This window comes from Pleurodeles waltl, chromosome 2_2 (assembly GCF_031143425.1).
Source record: "Pleurodeles waltl isolate 20211129_DDA chromosome 2_2, aPleWal1.hap1.20221129, whole genome shotgun sequence".
Classification (NCBI taxonomy): Eukaryota; Metazoa; Chordata; class Amphibia; order Caudata; family Salamandridae; genus Pleurodeles; species Pleurodeles waltl.
In genome coordinates this window covers 872,490,276-872,514,157 of record NC_090439.1, presented here as the reverse complement: position 1 = coordinate 872,514,157, position 23,882 = coordinate 872,490,276, and the positions used below count along the sequence as shown (strand labels likewise).

At 42.0% G+C, this 23,882-nt stretch overlaps 1 protein-coding gene across 2 annotated transcripts in view; it reads left to right on the top strand.

The window, feature by feature from the left end:
- Window positions 1-2,418: 2,418 nt before the first annotated feature.
- The window catches only part of STK3 (serine/threonine kinase 3), a 731,888-nt gene continuing 710,424 nt past the window's right edge, over window positions 2,419-23,882 (top strand). The window contains exon 1 of one of the 2 annotated variants that reach the window (XM_069220541.1): window positions 2,419-2,571. In XM_069220541.1, the coding sequence (XP_069076642.1) occupies window positions 2,549-2,571 (23 nt within the window). In that variant the 5' untranslated portion in view covers window positions 2,419-2,548. Of the gene's footprint in view, window positions 2,572-21,368; window positions 21,416-23,882 lie in introns of those variants that run through there. The other variant, XM_069220540.1, reaches the window with a different exon arrangement.

The following is a 23,882-nucleotide window of genomic DNA, read 5'->3' as shown; positions in this document are numbered from 1 at the left end:
AGGCCTACAGCTTGTCCCCTTTAGCCTAGTAACAATTAATTTTAGTTTCTGAGCAGAAGCTCTCTCCTGTGATGATGTTTTATTTTCCTTTATCTCATACGCTTTTAGCATAGAAACTGTTTTCATTCCTTTTACTATGACATTCTCGTTCCGTGCGTTGCTCAAGGCTTTCTCCAATATGTTGTCAGTACAAAAAGGAACACCATAATTTTTGTCACTTCACGAGAAACATATCTGTTTTTTCGATAGAGCAGGTTTCTCAGAACACCAGCTGTTTTACTATAAAACATCACTCTGTCCCCATATGTTAGAGGGAGAGTTCCAGACAGAAACTTGGCACTGCATGCTGTTGCTTAACTGCAGCTGCCTGCTGAGACTTGGCGTCTTTCCTTTTACACAAGAGAGGATTCTCAGTAGACCAACAGCCCTTTTCACTACTATCATAATCAGGTACGGGGGATGGTGTCTTCCTAGGGAACCTGAAAGGTAGATTAGGGCTAACACTGCTGTGTGACTATGGAGGAACTTTTCATGTGTTTCAATTTCCTTGTCACTGCATTGCTATTATTCTGTTTTATTATCCTAATAATTGAAGTACATGCTATTTTATCTAGAACACAGTTGATACAATAAAATATATTCAACCGATTTCTGCTTCTGTTTGTCTTTGCATGTGTGAGACAAATGTAACTGAGAGAAAAGGATAGGATCCGTTACACCACAAATTCCCTGAGAAATCAGACTGTCATGCGCATGACTGCCACAAATCACTGCCATTTTTAGGTGCAGGTGAGGTACTGTTAGCTGGCTGGAAGGGTTAGACCAACAGCTTCACACTGTGTGGAACTGGACTCAGTTCTCCACAGCCTGGTGGTGCTGCCGCCCAAATCCAGCAGTCTAATTTAGTATAAGAGCCAAACACAACAGGGCAAACAAACAGTTCCGTAAACTAATGTACCAGTGTCTTTGACTAAGCACCTTAACTAACACAACGGATGTTTAACCTTTTATGCTTAACGCATCTGCAGTTTACAGCATTTTCCAAATTAACAGAACAGAGTGCACTGTATAGCAACTGATTGAAAAATGTGGGTAACTCCTGTAATGCCAACAAAGACACAATGCAGTCTTCAAGACGAGAAACCATTGTATTAGAGATTCTCATTAAGCACTTTAAGTTAAAAGACGTTTATACATTCTATGCATTTACACTTTTGCAGTCAGTCTCACAATTATGTAGATAAATATTTAACTGATAACTTATGGTCTTAGCATATAGACTATAATACTGCAGCTCTTTTACGCTATGTTGTTTTGGTGTTTTATTACAAACTCTGGCACAGCCATTTTATCAACAAGCCCTCGTTGTAAGGTGATGCAGCTAATTTGTTTTAACTGCAGCAGACATTATGTTTTAACTGATTATTATTAGAATGTTCTTATGTTATGGTGGAATTAATTATTAGAATGTCTGGTAAATTTCGGTAATAGTTTTTATTAACTATACACTATTGGTATTCACCCTCAAGAAGACTTATTTACTTTCTCAATGAGCCTTGATTTGCTTCATTTCGCTGTTCATGTCCTCTGCCATATTGTTGTAACATTCTCTTGCGGAAATTCCTGTATTCCTGACGTAAATGTCTGCGTTCAATTACTATTAATGTAACCCGATGTAACTCCATATTCTGTGTGTTGGGCCATGTCAGTGCTATATAAAATTGCAAAAATAAAATAAATTCAATGAAACGTACTTCTTTTCTAGCTAATGTACCAAAAAAAGTGATAAATGCACAATGAAGGAAAGACACATCCTTTCCTTTCAAAGCTATTATGAAGTGCCGCCTTGACTTTGGCCAACCAGTTCCTTCTCACCAACTTCCTATCATGGGTTAGGCGTTAATGCCTGGTGTGGAGGCATATTGGATTTGCCAATGCGTGTTACTCATACCCACAAACTTTGCCTGTGTCCCACCGAACTAGGAGGAATTGGGAAAACGAAGCTCAACCACAAGTCCCTTTAAATATCTAATGTGCGTTTTGGAGAACCTTGATAGTACTGTCGACCGTGCAGGGAAATTATGTTTTTATTATTTATTGTATGTGACTTTCTCGGTTCCCTCGACCCTGGCTCTGCCACGTCTAAACGCTACTAAGGTGGGAAAGATGCAGAACTGATACCCACGTTGCTCGGAGCACCGAGGCTCAAGCAGAAAAACAGAAGAGGGACATGCCGCCGCACTCCCACAATGCTCCGCTCGAGATTTCGCTTCCTGCTTTTCTCCCAGCCACTCAGAAACAAGGCAGCCCCTTTACATCTGAAGTTGCAAGTGTTGCCTTGACTGGTTTAACCACCAATCGCCGGGGGAGTTTGAGAGGCAGGCACCAATCACAGCCGCGAGAAGTCAGGAGGGCGGGTAGAGCCGGGCAGTGGGTTCGGTGGAGCGGCAGAGGTGTCAGGCTGGGTTGAAAGCAGCATGAAAGTTGTGTAGAGTTACACCTGATCTGCAGCAACAGAGAAGTGACAGTCGCTGCGAACACCGGCAGCATGGATCACCCGGCGCCCAAGAGGTAAGGGTCGAGCCTTGTGGACTGGGGTTGCCGCACTTTGGCCAGTGCACGAGACTGAAGATGATGGAGATCGTGGTGTTTGTGTCCGGACCCTGGTTATCACTTGGCCTGGCATCCCAGTGCAGGACCCCCAGTGCCCATGGACGCCCACTGTGCATGATGGCATGCATTCCCTGTTTACTCCGCCTTTGTATGGTCGTTTAGAGAGGAGCCCTTACTTGTGCCCTTGGTCTCTTTTGACTGGCAGAGTCTGTGTGCTTCAAAGTGCAGTCTCCAATGCTGAGTACGCGCTATGCAAAGAGCACACAAGTATCGTTTTAGTTAGTATTGTACGTAATTTAAGGCTCCTAACATTTGTTAGCATGTATTCGAGCTACAAGAATCATTATTCACGTACGTGACAGATGCAGCCCATGCGAGCGATTCATGGTTATCATCTAACATGTCCCGTGCGTGCATTACGTGTTGTGTTTGTATGGTCTCGGGATTATTTGATATAAAACCTAGCATTACAGTCATATTCTGGTCAGTTTTTATAATCATATGAACGTGCTTTGTATGCACCTGATATCTGGAGGCTTTTCTCTTCTGGCCACAATAGTTTTGATGTTTTTTGTCCAGTTTCTTTTTAACATTCCAGTTTCTGTGGGGCTTGCAGATTGCAAATAAAGGTATCTAGTGCTGCTCGTCTTCTGAATGTCAATGCCTGAATGATGTCAAGTGTGTTATGGCTTGTACAATGTTAAACTTTAAATCGATTCCATGTTATAACGCAAGGGTTATTTAAAATTAACTTTTCATGCCAATCTCAAATGTCGACAAGTTGCTAAAATACACTGTGCGAGTCTTCGACCGTTCGCCCATTGCATATGTGCGAAGTTTAAGTTCAGTGGGCCAGATCCATGCCAGCACCTTGGGACAACCACTAAAAATGTAGCATTTCAATTTATCCTAATTGTATGAAAAATTATCTAATGTGGATATCGAGAAAATTTAGCGTGAATTTGGCTGAAGTGTTGGCATGGTGCAGGAATGTGCTGTGCTTTAACAGCAAACTGACACTGTGTAGGGGGGTGAACTGGAGTAATGACACGTTTGTCCGACTCCATTTTTATTAGCAGTGCCATCTGACTTGGTGGCATGTATGAGAAAGGGTTGCATGCAGGGATGAGGGACAGCCCATTGTGAGAGGGAGCTGTCTGTGGAAGTGTCCCACGACACAACATTGCTCACCTAGTACCACGTTGGATATCCTTGAGGTATTTAATCATGAAATCACTGTTCTTTACAACTGTCGTGTATGTACGTTGAGGGCACACTGTTCATAAGAATGAGATTGTACTCAAATCTGCTTAGCCACCCTTTGTGAGGATAGCAAATTATTTGCAATATATCAATGACTGTCTTGCATGCGCTGAGCCACTCGCGTAGATGGGTGGGTGGGGATAATGTGGCACAACAGCAATCACAAATGTACCCATGTTTTTTAGCAAAGCCTTATGAGTCTTCTGAACAACAGACTTTGGCATGAGAGGTGATCACGGTAGCACTCTTGGTATCCTTTCGATGTATATCACAGACACCCATCTATGAGCACTGAAAGTATGGGTGCTAGGGGTTCTACAACACCCCCAGAATAACCATGCTGGAGTTAAGAAGGTAGATGAGCAATAAAGATGCCTTACATTTTTTACTTTATCTTGTCACATTTGAAGTAGTTCAAGAGGTCAAATGTCCGGCTGTGTCTTCTCACATATTGCTGCTTATTCGTTAATCACGCAGAATGTTGTTTACATTTCTTTCTCTGACCTCAAAGTGAGAGGATTTATAAATGTGAACTATGTGACAATCTTGCTGGTGTACATCAATGGAGTCTATTTTTCCCTAACCCACAACAAAATTTAAATCCTAGTAGATGAACCCTACAAATATTTCAAACTTCATCACCAGTTAGGAAATCACAAATGTGGCAATTTGTTTTGTAATTCTGAAGTATGAAGGAAACAAGGTTTTAATATGATCAAAACTATTCAAGACACTTTACTTAGTGATGTGCAATTAATAAATATTCGCTGTCATTCCATACATTATTCAAGACACTTTACTTAGTGATGTGAAAATAATAAATATTCGCTGACACCCATACATTATATATTGTGTGTGTCATATAAGCAAAACTGCATGTCTGTGCACATTTAGTAGCCATTTAAATGGGAAATGTGCTATCTGTATCTCACAGTGCAGTACCACTCCATGCTTTAGTAATGTTTTGTCAACAGTTTGCTCCAAAATGCATAACTAGCTACCTGCTACACCCTTACCCCTCTCCTTCTGAACGGGCTCGACTCATTTGCTACTCTTGTTCTTTGCATGATTCTTGGATTTTTCGCAATCCCTATGTCTTCAATAATGTAACACTGACGGCAGTACCAAATTGTTCTAACTCTAGCACTACTGCTCTAATCTACCAGTAGACCGATACTCTCACCCCAGCAGCTCAATGGTAAAACTGCAGTGGGAGCGTACTATTTGACCACAGTATCCTAACAAATTCTTTCTCCTTTGATTCCCTATCACACGACCATTTCCCATGTCTTTTGCCAGTCTTATGCCTGCTGATAAAAGTGAAATTCAAACCCAAGTAAATGTCAATTTCGCAGACAGTTGAAGTCAGTATCTTATCGGCTGAAACATGCCTTTTTATGGAAATGTCTTGGTATATTTAACCACTTACCTTTTAAACTGTATTATCTCAAATGGCTGCTCAGGAGAAGTCATACAAAGGCAACTAAAGGCTTTGTTTCCGTCTGCCACATTCCACTGGTTGGCTATGAATCATCCACAGTTGAATCCTCTCCTATTTTCTCAATGCACCTTCCTGCATATTAGGGAGATGCTATTCCACTCACTATTTCCAGTCAGAATAAACCAATTTGGCAAATATTAAATGTGTTCACATAAGATAGGAAAATAATCTCACATTTGAATGTTTAATATTGGCAGCAACCCAGTCGGATGCATATAATAATTTATTTTCGCTTGGGTAAATGAGGTGCCAACATTATCTTCTCTGTACTGCTGTTTTAATTGTTCACAATTTATTAAATGCAGCCTATGGTTCTTTGGTAGCACAAACGCCCTAAAAACCACATTACCAGTAAATACCTCCTGTAATTACAGGTGTATCATGTAGATATTCATATTTAGCATGAAGAATTATGTTCTTTCCTCACGACAGGCTTGCCTTGGTGTTTTTCACGACCTTAAACTAAGTCATGGATTATCACCCTACACCTGGGGCTCGTTTTGTCTACTTTCGGAGCATAAAAGGTTGTGTTGACTGTGCAGTGTTTAAAAAGCTATAATCCTGAAGTAATACAAACCGTAAACCTAGCACATTAAACAGCTGCAACTTTGAAATGAGTGGCTGTTGGCATTGATACATCTGTGTCTGTTTTTTCATGCGTTATGAGTGGACATTGTGGGCACTTTCTGTGGAGTCCTAGCACAGACAGGGGTTATTGGGTTAGGTTTGTGTTAATCGGAGCCATTTACCATTGGTGTCCTGGGCAGATCCTTACTCTTGAGCCCACAACCAAGCACACCACTTTAGCATTATGACTCTCAAAGTAGTATACTGGATCAGTGTGAAGCTTACTCTGGGAGGAGGTGTGGCGAAATTCAGAAGTTCTCTACATAAATGACATACAATGTAATACTATCCATCGGGATTCATAAATGCAGCATGCATTTATAATCACCCTGCTCTGATTATAGCGAGAAGTGGCATTGGCTACTAATGTTGGAAAGCATCATAAAAATGTTTCATGTACCACAATCTCCATTTAATTGTGTGTTGTCCCGGTAGTATATTGGGGGTTTAGCAAATCAAAGGACGGCCACCATATTGGTCTTGAGACTGTGTTTACTGTCCTTGTCTTGTAATGCAGGCTTTAAATCCCGTCCTCGGGTTTCCTTAGTTGCATACTATCCTTGGTAGTCAGTTTGTAGCACAAGGCTTCCATGTGGTATTTGGGTGACATAGCTCGACCCTACTCCCGGCGGGGTATGAACCAAATGGACCCAAGAGCCCAGCAACCAGGCACCTTGTGCAGGGACAATCAGCTGGTGTGCAGTCAATGGCTACTGCACTGATCAACAGAGACGGAGGCAGCACCAGTCATAGAGATGACAGAGTCATGGTGATCGCATCTCGAGTCTTGGGACTTGGAGTTCTTCCTCGGGTGCCAAACAACTAGGTGTCCACCCCGAGAGTACTTGGATGGGGTGTCACTTTCTGTGTTGATGCAGCTCTTCTCTGGGATTTCGCTTTTTCTTTTGGTTAGACCCTGGATTGCTGTCTGGCTTCACTTGGAGACTCGTAGCATTTTGGCACTTAGCTTATATAAAGGAGATTGCGGCCTTCTAATGTTCCTAATTACCTGCCGTGCACGGAGGTACACAACTTAATCATGCTGTGATGCCGCTTCAGGGACTCTGGTGCGTCTGCTAAGTGGAGTTGGACAGGTTCCTCTCCATGTGCACAGCAGATGTCTTTGTCTTCACCTGCCTCAAATCCTTTAATGCCACGCTCCTTCTGAGTAGGGACTACATCATGCAAGAACATGTCCTATGTCTCGCCAGAGTAGTTGGTGAACAGCTCTTCCTCGAAACAAAATCCAGACAGTCTATTCTGCAGCTGTGATCGAAGTTCCCAGGTTTCGGGTCCCGGACCTGGGAGGTGGGGTTAGCGAACCGTTCAGCATAGAGGATTTCTCTTTGCCACTGGTGCAGGGGCCCTTAATTATTAGTAGCTCAATATTTGCACACTGACTAGAAGTCCCTGCCCAAGCATTATACTAAACTGATAGAAAGGTGCTGTGTATTCCAGTGCATGTGGTGTACGACCAGTTCAGGGCAGTTCTATCCTTTTGGCTATTCTACACAGTATGAGTATGGTGAGGCCTTTGTCACTAGGCGTGAGCAGAGTTGAGGTGGAGCTGGAAATATTCAGACGGGAGAAACCCAAAACAATGGACACAAAGGCAGGGGAGACTGACCCACTCAACTACCAGTTAACCTGTGGGCATAGCCCTTCCTGACAACAATGGGTTAGGAAAGAGCAGGAGGAAGCTGCCTAGGTTCAAAGAGGCCTCTGCCTCATTCCGTTTTAACACTTTTTAGTCTGAATCACAGCATTCCTGGAATGTCTTGGTGCCTGCAATTTACACCTGCTGTCTGAACCGTACCTCCAACACTCCATCTTCGGTACCACTTGAATATAACAAATACAGAAATGGTCTCAGAATGGCGGTGTTCACCAGTGCCATACACACACCCTCTGCATTCGCTAAACGGATACAGAAGCAATATCCATGTCCCAGATGGATGGGCAAAAGACTGTGTACCTGGGGACTGGCAAAACCTTTTAAAAACGTGGGAAAGGCTAGTAGTTGATTCTTCCTGGCAGAGGCATATATAAAGGTATGGCTTGCCTCTACAACTGGTAGCGTTGCCATCATTGTCATTCCTCTGTTGTCTGGTGAGCTGGCGGTAGCCATACTCGGTAAGGAGAGTGTATATGGTGCGCCCATGTAGACAACACAGCCACTCTCTGAGTCTCTAATCAATGTCACAAAAGTACCTCCAGGGCACATCCAATATTTCATTGTGTGTGCTGAGTCAGGGGTGAAAACGCCTCAGCTTGTTGTGAATTCGAGGCAGGGGCACATGCTTTCCGAAGCCATGCAGGAAAGCTTTCTCCATCTCCGCAATAATCGTAGTGTACTGCTTTTTACAGACATTACTGCCTTAAGCCATTCTTAGATTTGCATGTACCCCCGCGGAGACTATATGAATACTAATTGATGCAGACCCTTATTTGTGTACACACACAAACAAAAGCTTGGCAACTATTTGGGGTAGTAGGTGCTTACTTTTGAATTATTTACTATGTGCTTTCCTTTGCCGAGCTTGCTTTTCTGACTGGAAATCTCTTTGGTACATATTTTAACTCATTTTTTGTAGAATATAATCACTGATATTTTTAAAGCAATCATTGTTGTCAAGTCAGTGTTATGTCTAGAGCTAGCTTGATCTCTTCTCTGAAAATAGGAACACATTTATTTTCAGTTGGAAATATGGATGATTATAAAACATGCATATTTAAATGCACAGCGAACTGTCTGCGATGATTTTTTGCGCTAATACCACCAAAAACAATATTGTGATCCAAACTAAATTCGCATATTTCCATAGATAGGGCTGAAGAGTGAACTGAGGATATGGAGCTCCGGAGAGCAGTTGTTGCAATCTGGCTGTTGTATGTGGGCTCCTATTTTACCAATGTAATAATTAGACTGCATGTCGCCAAGCAGAAAGCTTTTGAAATACTATGCATTCTACAAACATTTCACAAGCTATTACACCATACATGCCAACCCTCCCGATTCAGGCAGGAGACGACCGATTTCAAGGCTAGTCTCCCGATTCCTACTTGTAAAAACCGGATTCCTCTATCGGCTTCAGCTGACAGGGCCTGGTCTTATATAACTCGGAGTATGCATCGCCAGTAACCTGCACCTGCATCACACTCTATCTGCCTGCCATAGTGCTTTCTCTTTGCTCTTGAGAGGTAAGGAAAAAACTGTAACTTTGCGTATCTATTATCCGATCCTGCCGCAGCAGACTTGCAAGTCCAATACAAAACAGTAACGTGACTCAGCCCCCAGTAGAAGTCAATGGGGGAAATACGCCCAATCTTCTCTTCTAAAATGTTGGCATGTATGTTATATTATATTTCCAAGGTAGGTGAGAGAATGTATTGACTGTGCATTTAGATTGTGACTTTCTGTAAGTGTTGTCACGAGGATTCTTTTGAAGTGTAAGAAAGGCCAGAATTGAGTGTAGTGTTCACAGTCACCTAAGCCTCTCTTTCAAAATAAGGAAATGAGGAAATGTATTTGTTTTGGAAATAACTGTTAGGACACCAAGGCAAATATCTAAAAATTTTAACTGTGCTTGAAAATCTGGGACACTTGCTCACATTACAGTAAATGTTCACTTTTCTCAATTCTTAGCATCTCTAAATGTAAAAATATGCCCCTAAAGATGTTTTTAGCAGCCCATCTTCCCGGTTGCAGCTCCACCCTTCCAGTTACCTTTTAAGCACATGAGGATTCACCGGGGGCATCTCTTCACACCTCATGTTCAGTGTGCAAGACCACTCAATGGAAATCCAACCTATGCTCCACCAGTGACAATGAGCTATGCCATGTCAAGTCTTCTTATTCGACTGCCGAAGCCCTTTCAGAATTTTATAATTTATCAGTCTCCTACGGTAGCTTCTTCTCTGAAGACATTTTCTATGTTCTGGCCTAAAAGCAGCTCTAAAACGGTACCATCCCTTTCACCTTTATTTCCAGTGTAGCACAGTTATGCAGTATTTCTATCTAACATACCTACTTTGTCTCTTACAGTGGCTTTAGTTTTTTTTATTAGTCACTAAGGAAGACCTAGGTTGCATGAAATTATACACACCTTCTTTACTCAGCCATCGCAAAATTACATATACCATTGTGTAAGATAAAGCCATTTACAAACAAGGAAGAGCTGTAACATACAATTTAAAACTTGTAATACTTGTTTAGTTACTTTAATGACTTGTTCTTGAATCACTATACTACTTAATCTTCATCCTGCAATACATTTGTTGCTGTCCTCATAAATTAGGGCACGTAATCTTAAAATAACGATTAACGTTCCTTATTAGTTAATTTTTCTGCTTTACGCTCACCAAGGAACCGTCCTTCTCTGACTAACCCCTGACCTAAAGAAGAAATCTCTGTTATACACACACAATGGACATTCCTAAGATTTAAACAATGTAGTAGTGCACCCTGCTATTTTCAAATACTCTGCAAGTAATGTGTACACCTGCATACTATGTAGTACATTAGTCCACGTACCTGCTATTGATTTTAATTGGTACCCCCAATACAAAAATAGCCTAAGCAACTCTGGATGTAAAAGTCAAGTTAAGGATGGTTGCCTAAACACGGATCATGGTTTTTAAAGTAGTGTATTCTTGTAGAATGATGTTATTAATGGTTTGCTTTAAGGTATTGATCATATCTTTGTCAACACAAATTTATTTCCGTATTTGCACAAAAGGTTTTTCGATTCTGCTTGTAGTGGGTCACACCCAAATCAACTTCTACAAGCAATAACGATGGATAAACTTCTTAGTAACTAAGATCACAGGTACAGAACATTGTTGTAGCCTGATTACATCCTGATTGTAATGGGGAATACATTTCCTTATCGATCTTGTTTGTTGCTTCTTTAGTGTATATCAAAACAGCATAAAAAATTACAGTTAAAACTGTCACAACTTATTGCCTTAAAAACTAAATTTAGCAGCAAGAAGACACTAAATCATATTTCATTTTCAAAGTAATGCTTTTGTTTTTTCTCTCCTGTAACAAATGAGGTTTCGTGGAGAAGCTAGATGTTGCAGGAGCCCAAGTACTAAGAAGTACATCTACCCATTCTGCTGAACACACACCAGTTTTCCAAACAAACATCTACTAAGTCCCATATTTTAGTTTTGAACATATTTCTTAATAATTCTTTTTTACTATAAATATCTTATTAGCAGTAAAAGTTGGGCATCTGCAAACATTTTATCACAGATTACACCATGGGTGTCCATCAGATTGTTCTTTCATATAATTTCCAACTTCCGTGAGATGGACTTTGCTGATCTCATTCTTTTTGAAGATCTGAAATACAGGTTTTCAAAGGGGGGGGGGGGATTTAGAGCATAACTCTGCTTTAGTCATTTCTGTAAATCTATTTTTGCTCAACTTGCCCCCACTCTCAGTTGTACTCTTGTAAAGTATTCAAGAGTGATATAATACAATGCTAGTATCCTTGTCCTATTCATGCAGTTTTCACCATAAGTGATTGTAATTGTCCTTTTCGAATTTTTCAGTGTGTTCAATAATTGATATAATTATTTCTACCATCTCTTTTGACAAAAATTGGTAAAGGCATTATACTTTTCAGGGTAGACTCATCTAGATGGAAAACAGATAGGGGGTGATTCTAATTCTGGCGGGCGGCGGAGGCCGCCCGCCAGAATTCCGCCCCCATAATACCGCTCCGCGGTCAGAAGACTGCGGAGGGTATTATGAGTTTTTCCCTGGGCTGGCGGGCGGTCTCCAAAAGACCGCCCGCCAGCCCAGGGAAAAACTCCCTTCCCACGAGGATGCCGGCTCGTAATCGAGCCGGCGGAGTGGGAAGGTGCGACGGGTGCAGTAGCACCCGTTGCGTATTTCAGTGTCTGCAAGGCAGACACTGAAATACCTTGCGGGGCCCTCTTACGGGGGCCCCTGCCGTGCCCATGCCATTGGCATGGGCACGGCAGGGGCCCCCAGGGGCCCCGCGACCCCCCCTACCGCCATCCTGTTCATGGCGGCTTTCCCGCCATGAACAGGATGGCGGTAGGGGGGATCAGAATCCTCATGGCTGCGGAGCGCGCTCCGCAGCTATGGAGGATTCAAACGAGCAGCGGAAAGTCGGCGGGAGACCGCTGACTTTCCGCTTCTGACCGCGGCTGAACCGCCGCGGTCAGAATGCTCGTTGGAGCACCGCCAGCCTGTTGGCGGTGCTCCCGTGGTCGGTGGCCCTGGCGGCCACCGGCCGCCAGGGTCAGAATGACCCCCATAGTGTCTAGGGTATCGTGTGGGCAATTATTTTAACATTGTGGTCTAGGCGTGTTGTCAGTCGCTAGTTACGTGGATTGTAAAGCAAACCTTTTTTATGATTTGCCCTGCCACATTGCACTTTAGACCTGAGAGGATAGTCACAAGTGGATTATACAGTCCTTGGGGTATAATTTATGATGTATTCAATAGAATGTTGTGCTTCTTAATCTCTCAGGTTCATGTTTCTAAATCTGTCTTACAGTGCAGTGGTGTGGTGTCCTTACACTATTTAATATATCCAGAAGATAATGATTCAAATGTGCCTACTGGAATGCTACATTGCACACGTAGTCCTATCCAGTGCATATTGTATAGACTTTTCTTTATCAGTGATTTATGTTTAATTTACCAATTCTCATTTCATATACTGGGAAGTATTTTCATGGTATTCATTCTTTTAGTTATAGTTAGTTTAAACAAAAAAGTAATAGGTATTGTGAAATACTTTTGGTTCCACAAAAGTTTATTTTAGAAAAATAGTATCTGTCAGACGTAGTATAAAGAGCATTGTCAATGCTTTTGTGGTTCTTCCTCAGGAGCCTCGATGCTCCTAATAAAGAGTTTACATGGCTGGTGAATACCACTTAGGAATTAGTAGATGTAACTATAGACTTATTCACCACATAGGTTCTATTGTAGTGGTGATTTGCTTTTGCAGACAAGGGTTCTAGGAATATATCTTAACTGAACAACTGGACATAGCGTTGATGATGGTTTCCTTAGCAAATGTAAAACAGAGGATATTTGTGTATAATAGTCAAGATGAATTTATACTGTAACATTGATTTAGTGATAACTTTGAAGATGTTGTATCCTTTGAATTGTTTAAATGTATGTGATAATTGTATGATTGATGGCTTTCCCCAGCAAAGTGATTGACTTGTAGTATTCAATTTTATTAAGCAACTATAAAACCCCTTGTGGGGGGAAAAGTATTGTTACTCTACCTCTAAACCTTTGGTTAAACTATGTTTAAAGGAATGAATACTACAAAAAATGATCTGAAAGGATTCCGATTTATGGAGTGAGAATTGGTAAATGGAACATTATAACATTGATTAAAAAAAAAAAAGTCCATACAAGACCCATTGTTTATGTCTGTGTGTGCATTGGCTGTAATGGATCCCTCCGTACCAATTGCCGCAGTATCGCCACTTGTCACAACTTAGTCTTTTGGGTGCCATGACTTAATTTAGAATTAGAAGGGCTATTATATAAAGTTCCCCAGGCAGAATTATAATACCTAATCTATACATTTTGTAGGAGTAACTGCATGCTCAGCCTCTATAAACGTGCCTTTAATTCTTATCATTCTAGAATTGTGTTTTAAAAATAACAAGTGTGTGTGTGTGTGTGTGTGTGTGTGTGTGTGTGTGTGTGTGTGTATATATATATATATATCACCGAAACAAACTAAGGTTGCAGGGATGTTACAGTTAAAATAGAGTTAAAAAACCCATAGATATTCACTTAAAAAAACAAACGTTACAGGGGCGTTATAGTTGGGTTCTGAATTTACTCGTACAAAACCACAGAAATTAAGCAGTTATAGTTAGTTATTTCAAGTAACTATAACTTCCGCCCTATGGTAACTATAACTTGTGGCTCCACTATGCAGTTTTTTTTCTGCAATAATTTGACTTCTAATGTTTCATTGAAATTTTTATTGACGTTATGAAAGTTGTCATAATTGCTGTCATATCTGGGGTAATTAGCAGCGCATGGCGAGGGCGAGAGTTATAGTTACTTGAAATGACTCTAACTATGGTTTTGTATGAGTAAATTCTATTTCCTAACTATAACGCCCCTGTAACCTTTGTTTTTTTAATTGAATTTCATTTTTTTTTTTTTTTAACATTTAATAATTTTAATTAGTATACATTAATCCTGCCACGCACGACCTTTGGCCATGCGCAGCAGGGGTTAGCTGCAGCCAGGACCTGGAACCAACCCCCATAATCACGCAACCCTGCACAGCCTTTGGCTGTGCGTGGCAGGAGTTGGCCGCAGGGTCTGTCTCCCTGGGTGAAAATAAGTGTGAGAGGGTGTCTGTGGGTGTGAGAGTGTCTGTCTAGGTCTGAAAGTGGGTGCACGAGGGTCTGAGTGAGTCTGTGAGTGGATGTGTCAGGGTCTGAGAGTGGGTGCGTCTGTGTCAAGTGGTGTAGTGATATTTTTGTTTTGACAACTGTCTACGCGTCGCACCACTTTGCACTTGGCTTAGCTGTCCACCGTCACATTAGTGGTCACCAGTTACAGAGTCCATTTTGTAGTCAGCTTAGCCTTAGCTTCACCGCCACGTTAAAAGTGAGAGTATCTTTCTGTACAAAAAATGTTATGCAACGTGTTTTCTATTCTACGTGTCTGCTTGCTCTTTTCTCACCAAAGGGCTAGGACATAACGTGGAGGAGTCAGTCAGCCATCCCAATAAGGATGTACTAGAATGATGTTTATGTTACAGCAGGGAACGGCTTAGGATTGGGAGAGACACCTTGGGAAACTGGCCAGTTCCAACCTGTTTCTTTCAACTCTGACCTAAAATAGCCCGCATTTTTTAATACTTCTTGCGGAGCGGGAGGGTTTTTTCCAGAAATCTCTTTCCTCGTTTGTTTAAGAAATATAAGAAATGCAGGTCGACAGTGGGAGATTCAGAGACCTCAATCATGATTGAGTCATCGAATGCCTGATATATTTCCCATGAGGGTAGATCTCTCTTGTACTTGTTGCCGTTGAACCAGGGTCAGTGACTTGCTGGCAGGAGAAAGATGAAGCACCAGACAGGCCCTACGGTAATGCATTTTTATTAATTGTTTGCTTTGTATTGTGTATAAATATATATACTTATATAAATATAGGTGTTTGTATCTTTGCATGTATATATCTGCTGTTTATAGATTGAAGATTATTTGTACATGTTCTTACTACATTGTTGCACATGTTAAAAGTACACTTTCGGTTATACTGACCTTCCTTCACAAGCCTTGCAAAAAGATACAATAAATGTCTTATATAGACTAAGAAGTGCATTCCAGAGAATCTTTTCGACGCCTCTCAGTGTGTGTATTTTGGCTCGGTCAGCAGTAAAGCAAAACAAGTGGATCTGAGATTGGGTGCGCCAGTGTCTGAGTGGGTCTGCGAGTGGGTGCGTGAGGGTCTGAGTGGGTCTGTGAGTGGGAGCGTGCGTGTTTGAGTGGGTCTGTGAGTGGGTCTGAGTGGGCGTGTGAGTGTCTGTAGGTCTGTCAATAGGTGCGTGACAGTCTGAGTGGCTGTGAGTGAGTGCATAAGTGTCTGAGTGGGTATGTGAGTGGGTGCGTGAGGGTCTGAGTGAGGCTGCAAGTGGGTGAATGAGGGCCTGAGTGGGTCTGTGATTGGGTGCGTGAGTGTCTGAGTGCTTCTATCAGTGAATGATTACTGTATAAATGCTACTGAGAATGCCTTTTTTTTTGTGGCCGATATTTGTGAATTCATTGTGATGTTACATGTGGGGGTCATAATTTGACCCTCAAAGACCCCTATATTACAGCTCTGGGGGTCAGGGTACCTCCACCCTGACCCTTTATTCCACTTTTCATTTTATTTTTCAGCCCCGGGGGACTGTGTCCCGTTCCTAAAATGCCAGCTGCAATTTTCTGGTCAGGTTGCTGCCAACCAATAACAGCATTCCTGTTGGCACACACATTCACAGATTCGCTGTGAAAATCATGAAACCGTCACGATGGATCTGTGGCCCTAGAAAAACAAACTTATTTCCCTTTTAAATCTCAAAAACTATTAAACAGATTTACTCCAAATATCCAAAAGCGTAATCTGCATACCAAAACCTACCTTTCTGTCAAATTTGATGTAATTCCATCCAGCGGTTCGGGCTGTAGTTGCGTTCAAAACTCCTATGGGAATTAACATGGGAAATGCGTGTTTTTTTACACCTCCATCCCCTTTTTCTCGGCCTCCGCTTGACGGATCGCCCCGAAACTTCCCATGTACAACAAGATTCACCTGCACACGTTTTTTTTTTTTTGTTTTTTTTTAATGTTGTGAAGATTTGTCAAACGGTGGCAAAGATATAGACAAGTCAAAAAATGCTTTTTCTATGAAATCATAGTCCTAACTATACCTACTGGTGACTGTGAGTAATTTTATTTTATATTTATTTATTTATATATATAGCTTAGGAACAACTTTTCCTATAGACAAAGCATTTTTATTTTGCTAATAACTTTGGTGCTGTTTAACAAATCTTGATGAAATTTTCAAAACTGATATGCTAGTTGAAACGTTTCAGGATGATTTTTCAAGCTGCGGCTGAGAAAAATGTGGGTGGGGGGATCCCAAAACGCCTATTCCCATTTTAATGTCTATGGGGATTTTCTTTTTTTTTTTTATTATGTGACTACATCCCGAACCGCTGAATTGATTTACACCAAATTTGGCAGAAAGCTAGATCTTGGTCGACAAAGTTCTCTTTTTGTTATTTGGTGTAAATCTGTTCAGTAGTTTTGGAGTTATTAAAGAAATAAAAATATAGATATCTAGGGTCGTGGATCCACAGATCTGGGCAATAAGCAAGCCCCTGATTGGCTGGCTGCAACCTGAAAGGAAAGTTGCCACCGTCATTTTAATTTGTTGGGCTGGGCCTCCAAGGGAGAAAACAGAAATAAAAATACCTGTAAGAGGTCAAGATAGAGGTATCTTGACCCCAAAGGACACATGATGGGGTCTCTGAGGTCCCTCATGGGCAAATAAATTGTTCTTTTTTGGGGGGGGGGGCGATCCGTCATCCACCGCGGCACACAGCACAACCCCCAGTTGCACAAGCACAACCCCCAGTGTAAATACCCAGTGTAACCCCCAGTTGCCCAAGCACAACCCCCAGTGTAAATACTTGATGGATCCGTGGGTCTGAAGCCCACTGGAACAAAGAAAAAAAAAAAACTCACACAACATACCCCATGCTCACGGCCAAAGGCCGTTCGCAGCGGGGGTGGCTGCAGGGCCTGGCTTGTGGCTAATTCCTGCTGCACAAGTGTTTTGGCTGTGCACGGCAGTGGTTATATTAATGTACGGTAATTATATATTACTTTACGGAAACAAAAATAGAAATTTACTGAAAAAAAACAAAGGTTACAGGGACGTTATAGTTAGGTTTACACTTACCCATACAAAACCATAGAAATCCAGCAGTTATAGTTACAGTTAGTTATAGTTAGACTTATCTGAAGAAACTATAACTTCGTTGTTAAATTCCTTTAGGTCGCTGGTTATAGTTTCCTAACATAAGTATAACCATAACTGCTGAATTTCTGTGGTTTTTGTGCGGATAAAACATGACCCTAACTATAATGTCTCTGTAACCCTTTTTTATGTGAATATTTATATATATGTTTCCCAGTCTTGACGATAATAATTTTATTGTCTATTATGATGGGCGCAAAGCTAAAACAACTTCCACTGCTAACAGTCCAACCAACGTTCATACACAATGAATATAGAAATGTCTTCCAAGCTTCTGTGATCATCGAAGGATTCCTAGATTTGCCCTGGTTGCGATCACCAGGAGAAAAAGTTTATTTGGCCTTCCTGCTTGCTCCAAAGATAACCTTTCTATAGAAACACAATTGTCCTATGTGCCTCTATCTTTAAAGATTTACATAGTCACACCAAAATGTGGTGAATGTACTGTGTGTTTCAAATGGAAGCATGGGGCCTACTCATATGTAAAGTAATGTGATTTTAGTTATCAATACTTGGAGTGAGCTCCACCATCAGAAATGTGGGGCATTTCTCACCATAAAACCTATGATAGGTTTGGAAGGCGAGTTAGTTCTTACTTGCACCTTGAGCAAGTGGCAACATCTACAAGAGCTGCCTGTACTCGTGTCCTGGGATGAACTGGGGGAAACAGGCATGGTGGCTGGAACACAAATAGATCTGATTAATTTGTCAATCACTACACTATGCATAGTGTAGTATCTTGGCAAGCGATTCTAGGGTTATGTGAGCTTATCTTGCATGTTCTAACCCCCTCTCATTTCTTTCATTATGGTGATATAAGAGAAAATCAGTGTTGAGGACAGAAGAAATCTTTTACTACTTCAGCCAGAGGAGGTAATCCTTTTAGCTTGCTACTTGATATCTAAGCCTGGTATAATTTCCCCCAGATTAGATTAGATTCCAAGGTACTGACATTGCCTTACTGTGGGCTAACCCCTTGCAGTGATAGCATGTTTCAACTTTGCCATTCAGAGACCCACAAAGCAATGTAATTGTAAAAGAAAACCTGATGCGTTTTGGTAGTTTGGACATGTTCGGGTCTTACACTTCAGGTTTTAGCTAGGGTCTAGACTAGTGTCTAGGAAAATAGATTTCAACTTGATGTACTTCTGAGGGGCACTGCCTTATTAACACATTACATGCTAAACAGACATAAATTACTTGACTTCTGGCATTTTGTGTATGTTTGATTTCACCCATCTCCTTGAAATCGTGTTGCTATTTTGTTTTACTGGAGGCTCATGAAGTCTGAGAGAATTCATCTGTGTTCAAAGTATTTGTACCTATTGGACAGAACGCAAGTGTTTCTATTAGTTTCTCCTACAGAATGTGGCTTGTTTCGTATTATAATTCAAAATTCTCAAGTGGTCAGAATCCCAGTGAAGAACCTGTCGGTGAAAAGAAAGACTGCTTCTTTCAGGTGCACACGGACAGTTTCACATTTTCTTTAGCCAACCGTATCCTCCTCCTGATCTGAAGGGCTGTATGGTTAGTATCACAGTTGGCACCCCCAGTAACGATTAAGCTAACAGTGGTATGCACTTGTGCAAACCATGTTTCTTTCGTTCCAGACAAAGTACACGTTCTTGAGCGCATACACTGATAGGAGGTTATACATAGAGGAGAGTTCAGAAGTAATGGTTCTGCCATTTATTTATGTTCAGTTGGCATAAACAGCAATTCATAACAGACAGGGCTGTTGCAAATGCCGTTCTAGGGAACATCATTCATTCTAGTTCCATTCAAATTAGGAGCATGTTTTGTTTAATTGCCCCTCTGCCCTATTGGCATAAAGATACTAAAGTTTAAAATCTACTGTTCATGCCTACGGTTGGGATTATGTCCACTGTGGGCTGTTGGCAGACTAGAATTATGCCATGTGTACGTATTATCACTGGTCTGCACTTCTTTCTTAAATAGATTATTCATTTTTATGCCGAAAAACTAGTACCATACACACCAAACATTATATGTTTGTGCACAGGTTGAAGCTTATGGGCTAATAGGCGCCAAAAATGTGCCTGCGATTTATTTTATTGTTGATGTTGCTTAAACTATCCTATTTCCATAGCCTTTAATTAGCCTCAACAATTTGTGTAATAATATGTTTCTCATTTTTCTGTACCCAAAATTTCCCATTACCACTCACATGCTTGGTTCTCTGTCGGCAGGATATTTGAGAGTTATGAGGACCAGAGGAAAAAAAAGCCATTCTTTCCCGTTGACTGTGGCTCCTCTGGCAAGACACAACTGTTGCACTGTTGGCTAGCACTATATCTTGAGTTGGAATGTCTCTGATTTGGCGAATTACACCACTTTGGTATTATTGTATTTTTACTCTGAGTTTAAGTTAATAAAATATACGACTGAAGCACACTATAGGGTTCTTGTACTATGTTGGGAATGCAGTCTACCACAGGAATTACTGTCAGGGATTCATCGATGTTCCTCTGTGTATCTCAAGTTCCTGTTAGGCTGTTTTTTTCCTTTAATGTTCTTCATGTCAATAGGACACCCTCACCAGCCCAGAGAGTGGCATGCTTTATCAGAGTGGGTCTCATTACATTGGTAAATACTAATACCAATGTGGGCTACACATCTGAGAAACGGGAAAGCTCTTGAGGTTTTAAATATTGGGTGCCCTAATGATGTTACTGGTGTGGGTGTAGGCTGATGAAAACAGAGGGGGTAGGGGTACAGGTATATAAACAAAAACTACCTAGTGGAGGATTGAATTCTTGTATTGCTGCCTCCAGTATTTAAAAATAAAGTGGAATATTCCGACCATAAGAAAAGGCCTTATTGTTGCCATAGAAGGACGGTGCATGGGATTACTTTAGGTCCTGACCCGCTCTGTGAAATTCTCAATAGCCATAGAGAATAAAATGAGACCAGGTATTCCAGCTGTATATAACAAGTAATTGCCTCGAGTGGGTTAGAAGTCTACCATTACGCAGGGCCTAAAAAGAGCAGTGGTAGTAGATAGCGACTGAAAGAGTCTTGAATTGTTTGTCCCCGCCGACCCCCTCTGCCGCCTTCCTCCTCTCCCACCACCCAAGAATGCAGTGCAATCTTCACATTTGACAGCGCTTTACTTTTACTGTTTAGAGATGAAGGTACTTTGGTTAGGACACTTGTTCCAACGACTTCTGTATATTTTAAGCCTTAGTACTGCATATACTTGCCTTTTTGAGATATGCTGCGCCCATCATCAGAGAACTTAGTTGAAATTCCATAAAAAAACAAAGTAATGCTATTCAGTTATAATATTGGAAAGAGTCCGCTGAGATGATGGGTGCTCACTTCCGGTGACCCTTCCACTCCAAACCCCACCCTCGAGACACCCAACTTTATGTGCATTATTACACTGTATGAGGTCGGTAGCAGCGGTGGGCAGAATAGTTAACAGATATTGTTCAGTAACCCTGACCCTGGGCGGGAAGCGAGAGTTTCTAACCGCAGACCTATCGCCTCCACCCCGAAGGCCGCTTTTATTCCGCCTCGTGCTGTCCCTGTAAGCCGCGCCGGCAGGAGGCCGCGCTGAGCCGCGAGGTGTGGAGCCGTTATCCGCCCCGCGCACCTTGCGGCTGCCCGCACTCATGCCTCTGTGTTGTGCAATTCCTCACCCAGGCGAGGACGGGGACAGATTGAAGCCTCTGCTCGTGCACGAGTACAAGCGGAATTATTTAAGGCAGGTTAGAATGGAGGGAACGAAGGTTTTTTTTCTGAATGGAGACTTGCAATATCTGCGGGTTAGAGGCCCAACGTTCCAAAATGGCTTCGAATCGCGTTGAATGCTGGCCGTGGTGGGTGCAGTGCGCGGCCGTGGTGGGTGCAGTGCGCGGCCGTGGTGGGTGCAGTGCGCGGCCGTGGTGGGTGCAGTGCGCGGCCGTGGTGGGTGCAGTGCGCGGCCGTGGTGGGTGCAGTGCGCGGCCGTGGTGGGTGCAGTGCGCGGCCGTGGTGGGTGCAGTGCGCGGCCGTGGTGGGTGCAGTGCGCGGCCGTGGTGGGTGCAGTGCGTGGCCGTGGTGGGTGCAGTGCGCGGTTGTCCGTATAATAAGTGTTCGTTTTACGTTCTGCTGTTGTGGCAGTTAGCCTTGTCAGCACTGGCAGGCTATTTATACGATTTAACCGAGCTGGACTTGGTTCTTAAAATATGTCGATGAAAAGGCTGGAACGTGGAGGTTCTGAGAGAACGATTTCTTGCTCGGAGTTGTGCTATTATGGTGTGCAGAGCGCTCCTTAAAGCACATGTGGTTTCTCCCGCCTCCCGTGGTTGATCGCTGCTTCGCTTGGAGGAGGCTGGGCTTTGCTGTCGTGTTTCTGAAATGAGAGTATTTTAAAAAACAACAATTTATTAATCTTTTGTTTATATAAACTGTTTATTGCTCGTAACCAATTGGTTTAAAAACAATATCAATTTGATTGAATTTATTTCTTCCTTTATAATGTATGTGTAGCCACGCCACAGCAGGTATCTGGCCAGCATGAGATTGGATGCAAATCTCAGGCTAGCCGGGCCGTCCTATATTTTCCGTACGTTTATGATCTGCTGCAAACCAAAGATTTTACGTCTTTGGTAACTAGCACAAAGGAGCTGCAGGAACCATATTTTTCGTTGTCTTTATCTGTGACATTGCAGAGGGGCTGGAAGGGCCGTATGCTGAAAGAGCCAGAAAATATCAAAGGACGATGGCAGTTTTGATGACTGGTCGAAGATCCAGCGTGAGTTCATGCGCACGAAGTGGAGAGACCATTGGTAGTAATGTACGAGGGGCTACATTTACAAATCGCCCAACAAAAACGCTGTGTTGCCACTCTAGGTTTAAGAAAGGTTGTCAAGTCTTCAAGGTTACATTATTGAATGATAAAGTGAAGATAGATGGCAGCTATCCAGAAAAATTATGCAATGTGTTGTAAAGTTTGTACCAGAAATGTTTGGACGAAAGATAAAAGAACTTGTTCAATTACACGCAGGACAATAGGATGTATGATAACAGTATTTAAACAGTTCAAGGTGTGAATTTGCATAATCGCTCTGGGGTACCAAATGCAAGGAACTACATTCCAGCACGCTTAGTGGGTGCACATTGAGAAGTCTAATACAAAAACGCAAGCACTGTGGAGTAATTGCAGCAAAACTGAGACACTCATTCTGACCTGGTGAAGCTTCTGGCTTGGCACGCTCTCCCCCAGAGCAAATATTTTACCTCATGATGCAATATTTCCTCCGGGTGGATTAGCTCCCTGATTTCAGAGTTTCTTAGGACAAAATTAAGTATTTCTGTACTGTCAGATGTGGAACTGGAATATTTCTCCCTGCGCAGATTTCAGAAGACATTATCTGGCAAAATGTGTGCAGGGAAAAGCTTTGCTTCACTGTGGAATGTGTTAAGTGAATTGGTTGCAAAACCCATTTGCACCCGATTGACCATTACTGACCAATAAGAAGAGAAGCCTAAGTAGTGTACATTGAGCTTATGGGAGGCAGGTCAATGAGTGGACAAGGTGGCTTTTGATCTCCTTTGGTTCCATCAGGATCTGGCTACCTGTCTGTTCTGCTGCTTCTCTCTTGCCTTTTAGATGCATTACAAACACTGCCCCGAGAGTCTTTTGGTCCATAATATCCAAGATTTGTTGTTCAGCAATTGTCAAGAGTAGGGGAGCATTAGAGAGCCCTTTTCAAGTGGTATGTTTCTGCTCGCAGGTCCACAAAATCCAAGAATTGTTGTTGAAGTAGCTTTAAGGTGGGGGTAAATGGTGTATTTCCGAGCAGTAGGGACCTGCTTACTTATATTTGATATCCTGTTTCTGTTGCACTTGTCACCTACTTTTCAGCTCACAAATGTTCCTACATTTGTGTTGCTCTGTATGTTGTTTCACATTTTCAATTTATCCTGGTTACAGTCCTCTAGATCCCAGATATATTGGTTCTGAACTTTAGGACAACCTCAATGAGGCTACAATCGAGGTCCACTTCACCTTCATTTTAAATGTTGTCAATATGTACTTTGAATTGGCCATTTGTGATCACAGTTAAAACGTGTTGATTGATCAGTGTCTGTGCTGTAGCATAAACATTTTATTTGCAGTGCATTAAATGCACAGTTTCTGCTTACATTAACATAAATGTCCAGAATCTCAATTAACCCTTGCTTTTTGCATCTCTTAGGGATACAGTTTTTCTCAACCCAGAGTCCGCTTTTAATTATGCCACTGTCAACTTGGCATTATCTACTTCGTCACTTTGAATCCAGGCCTGATATGCCAAGATA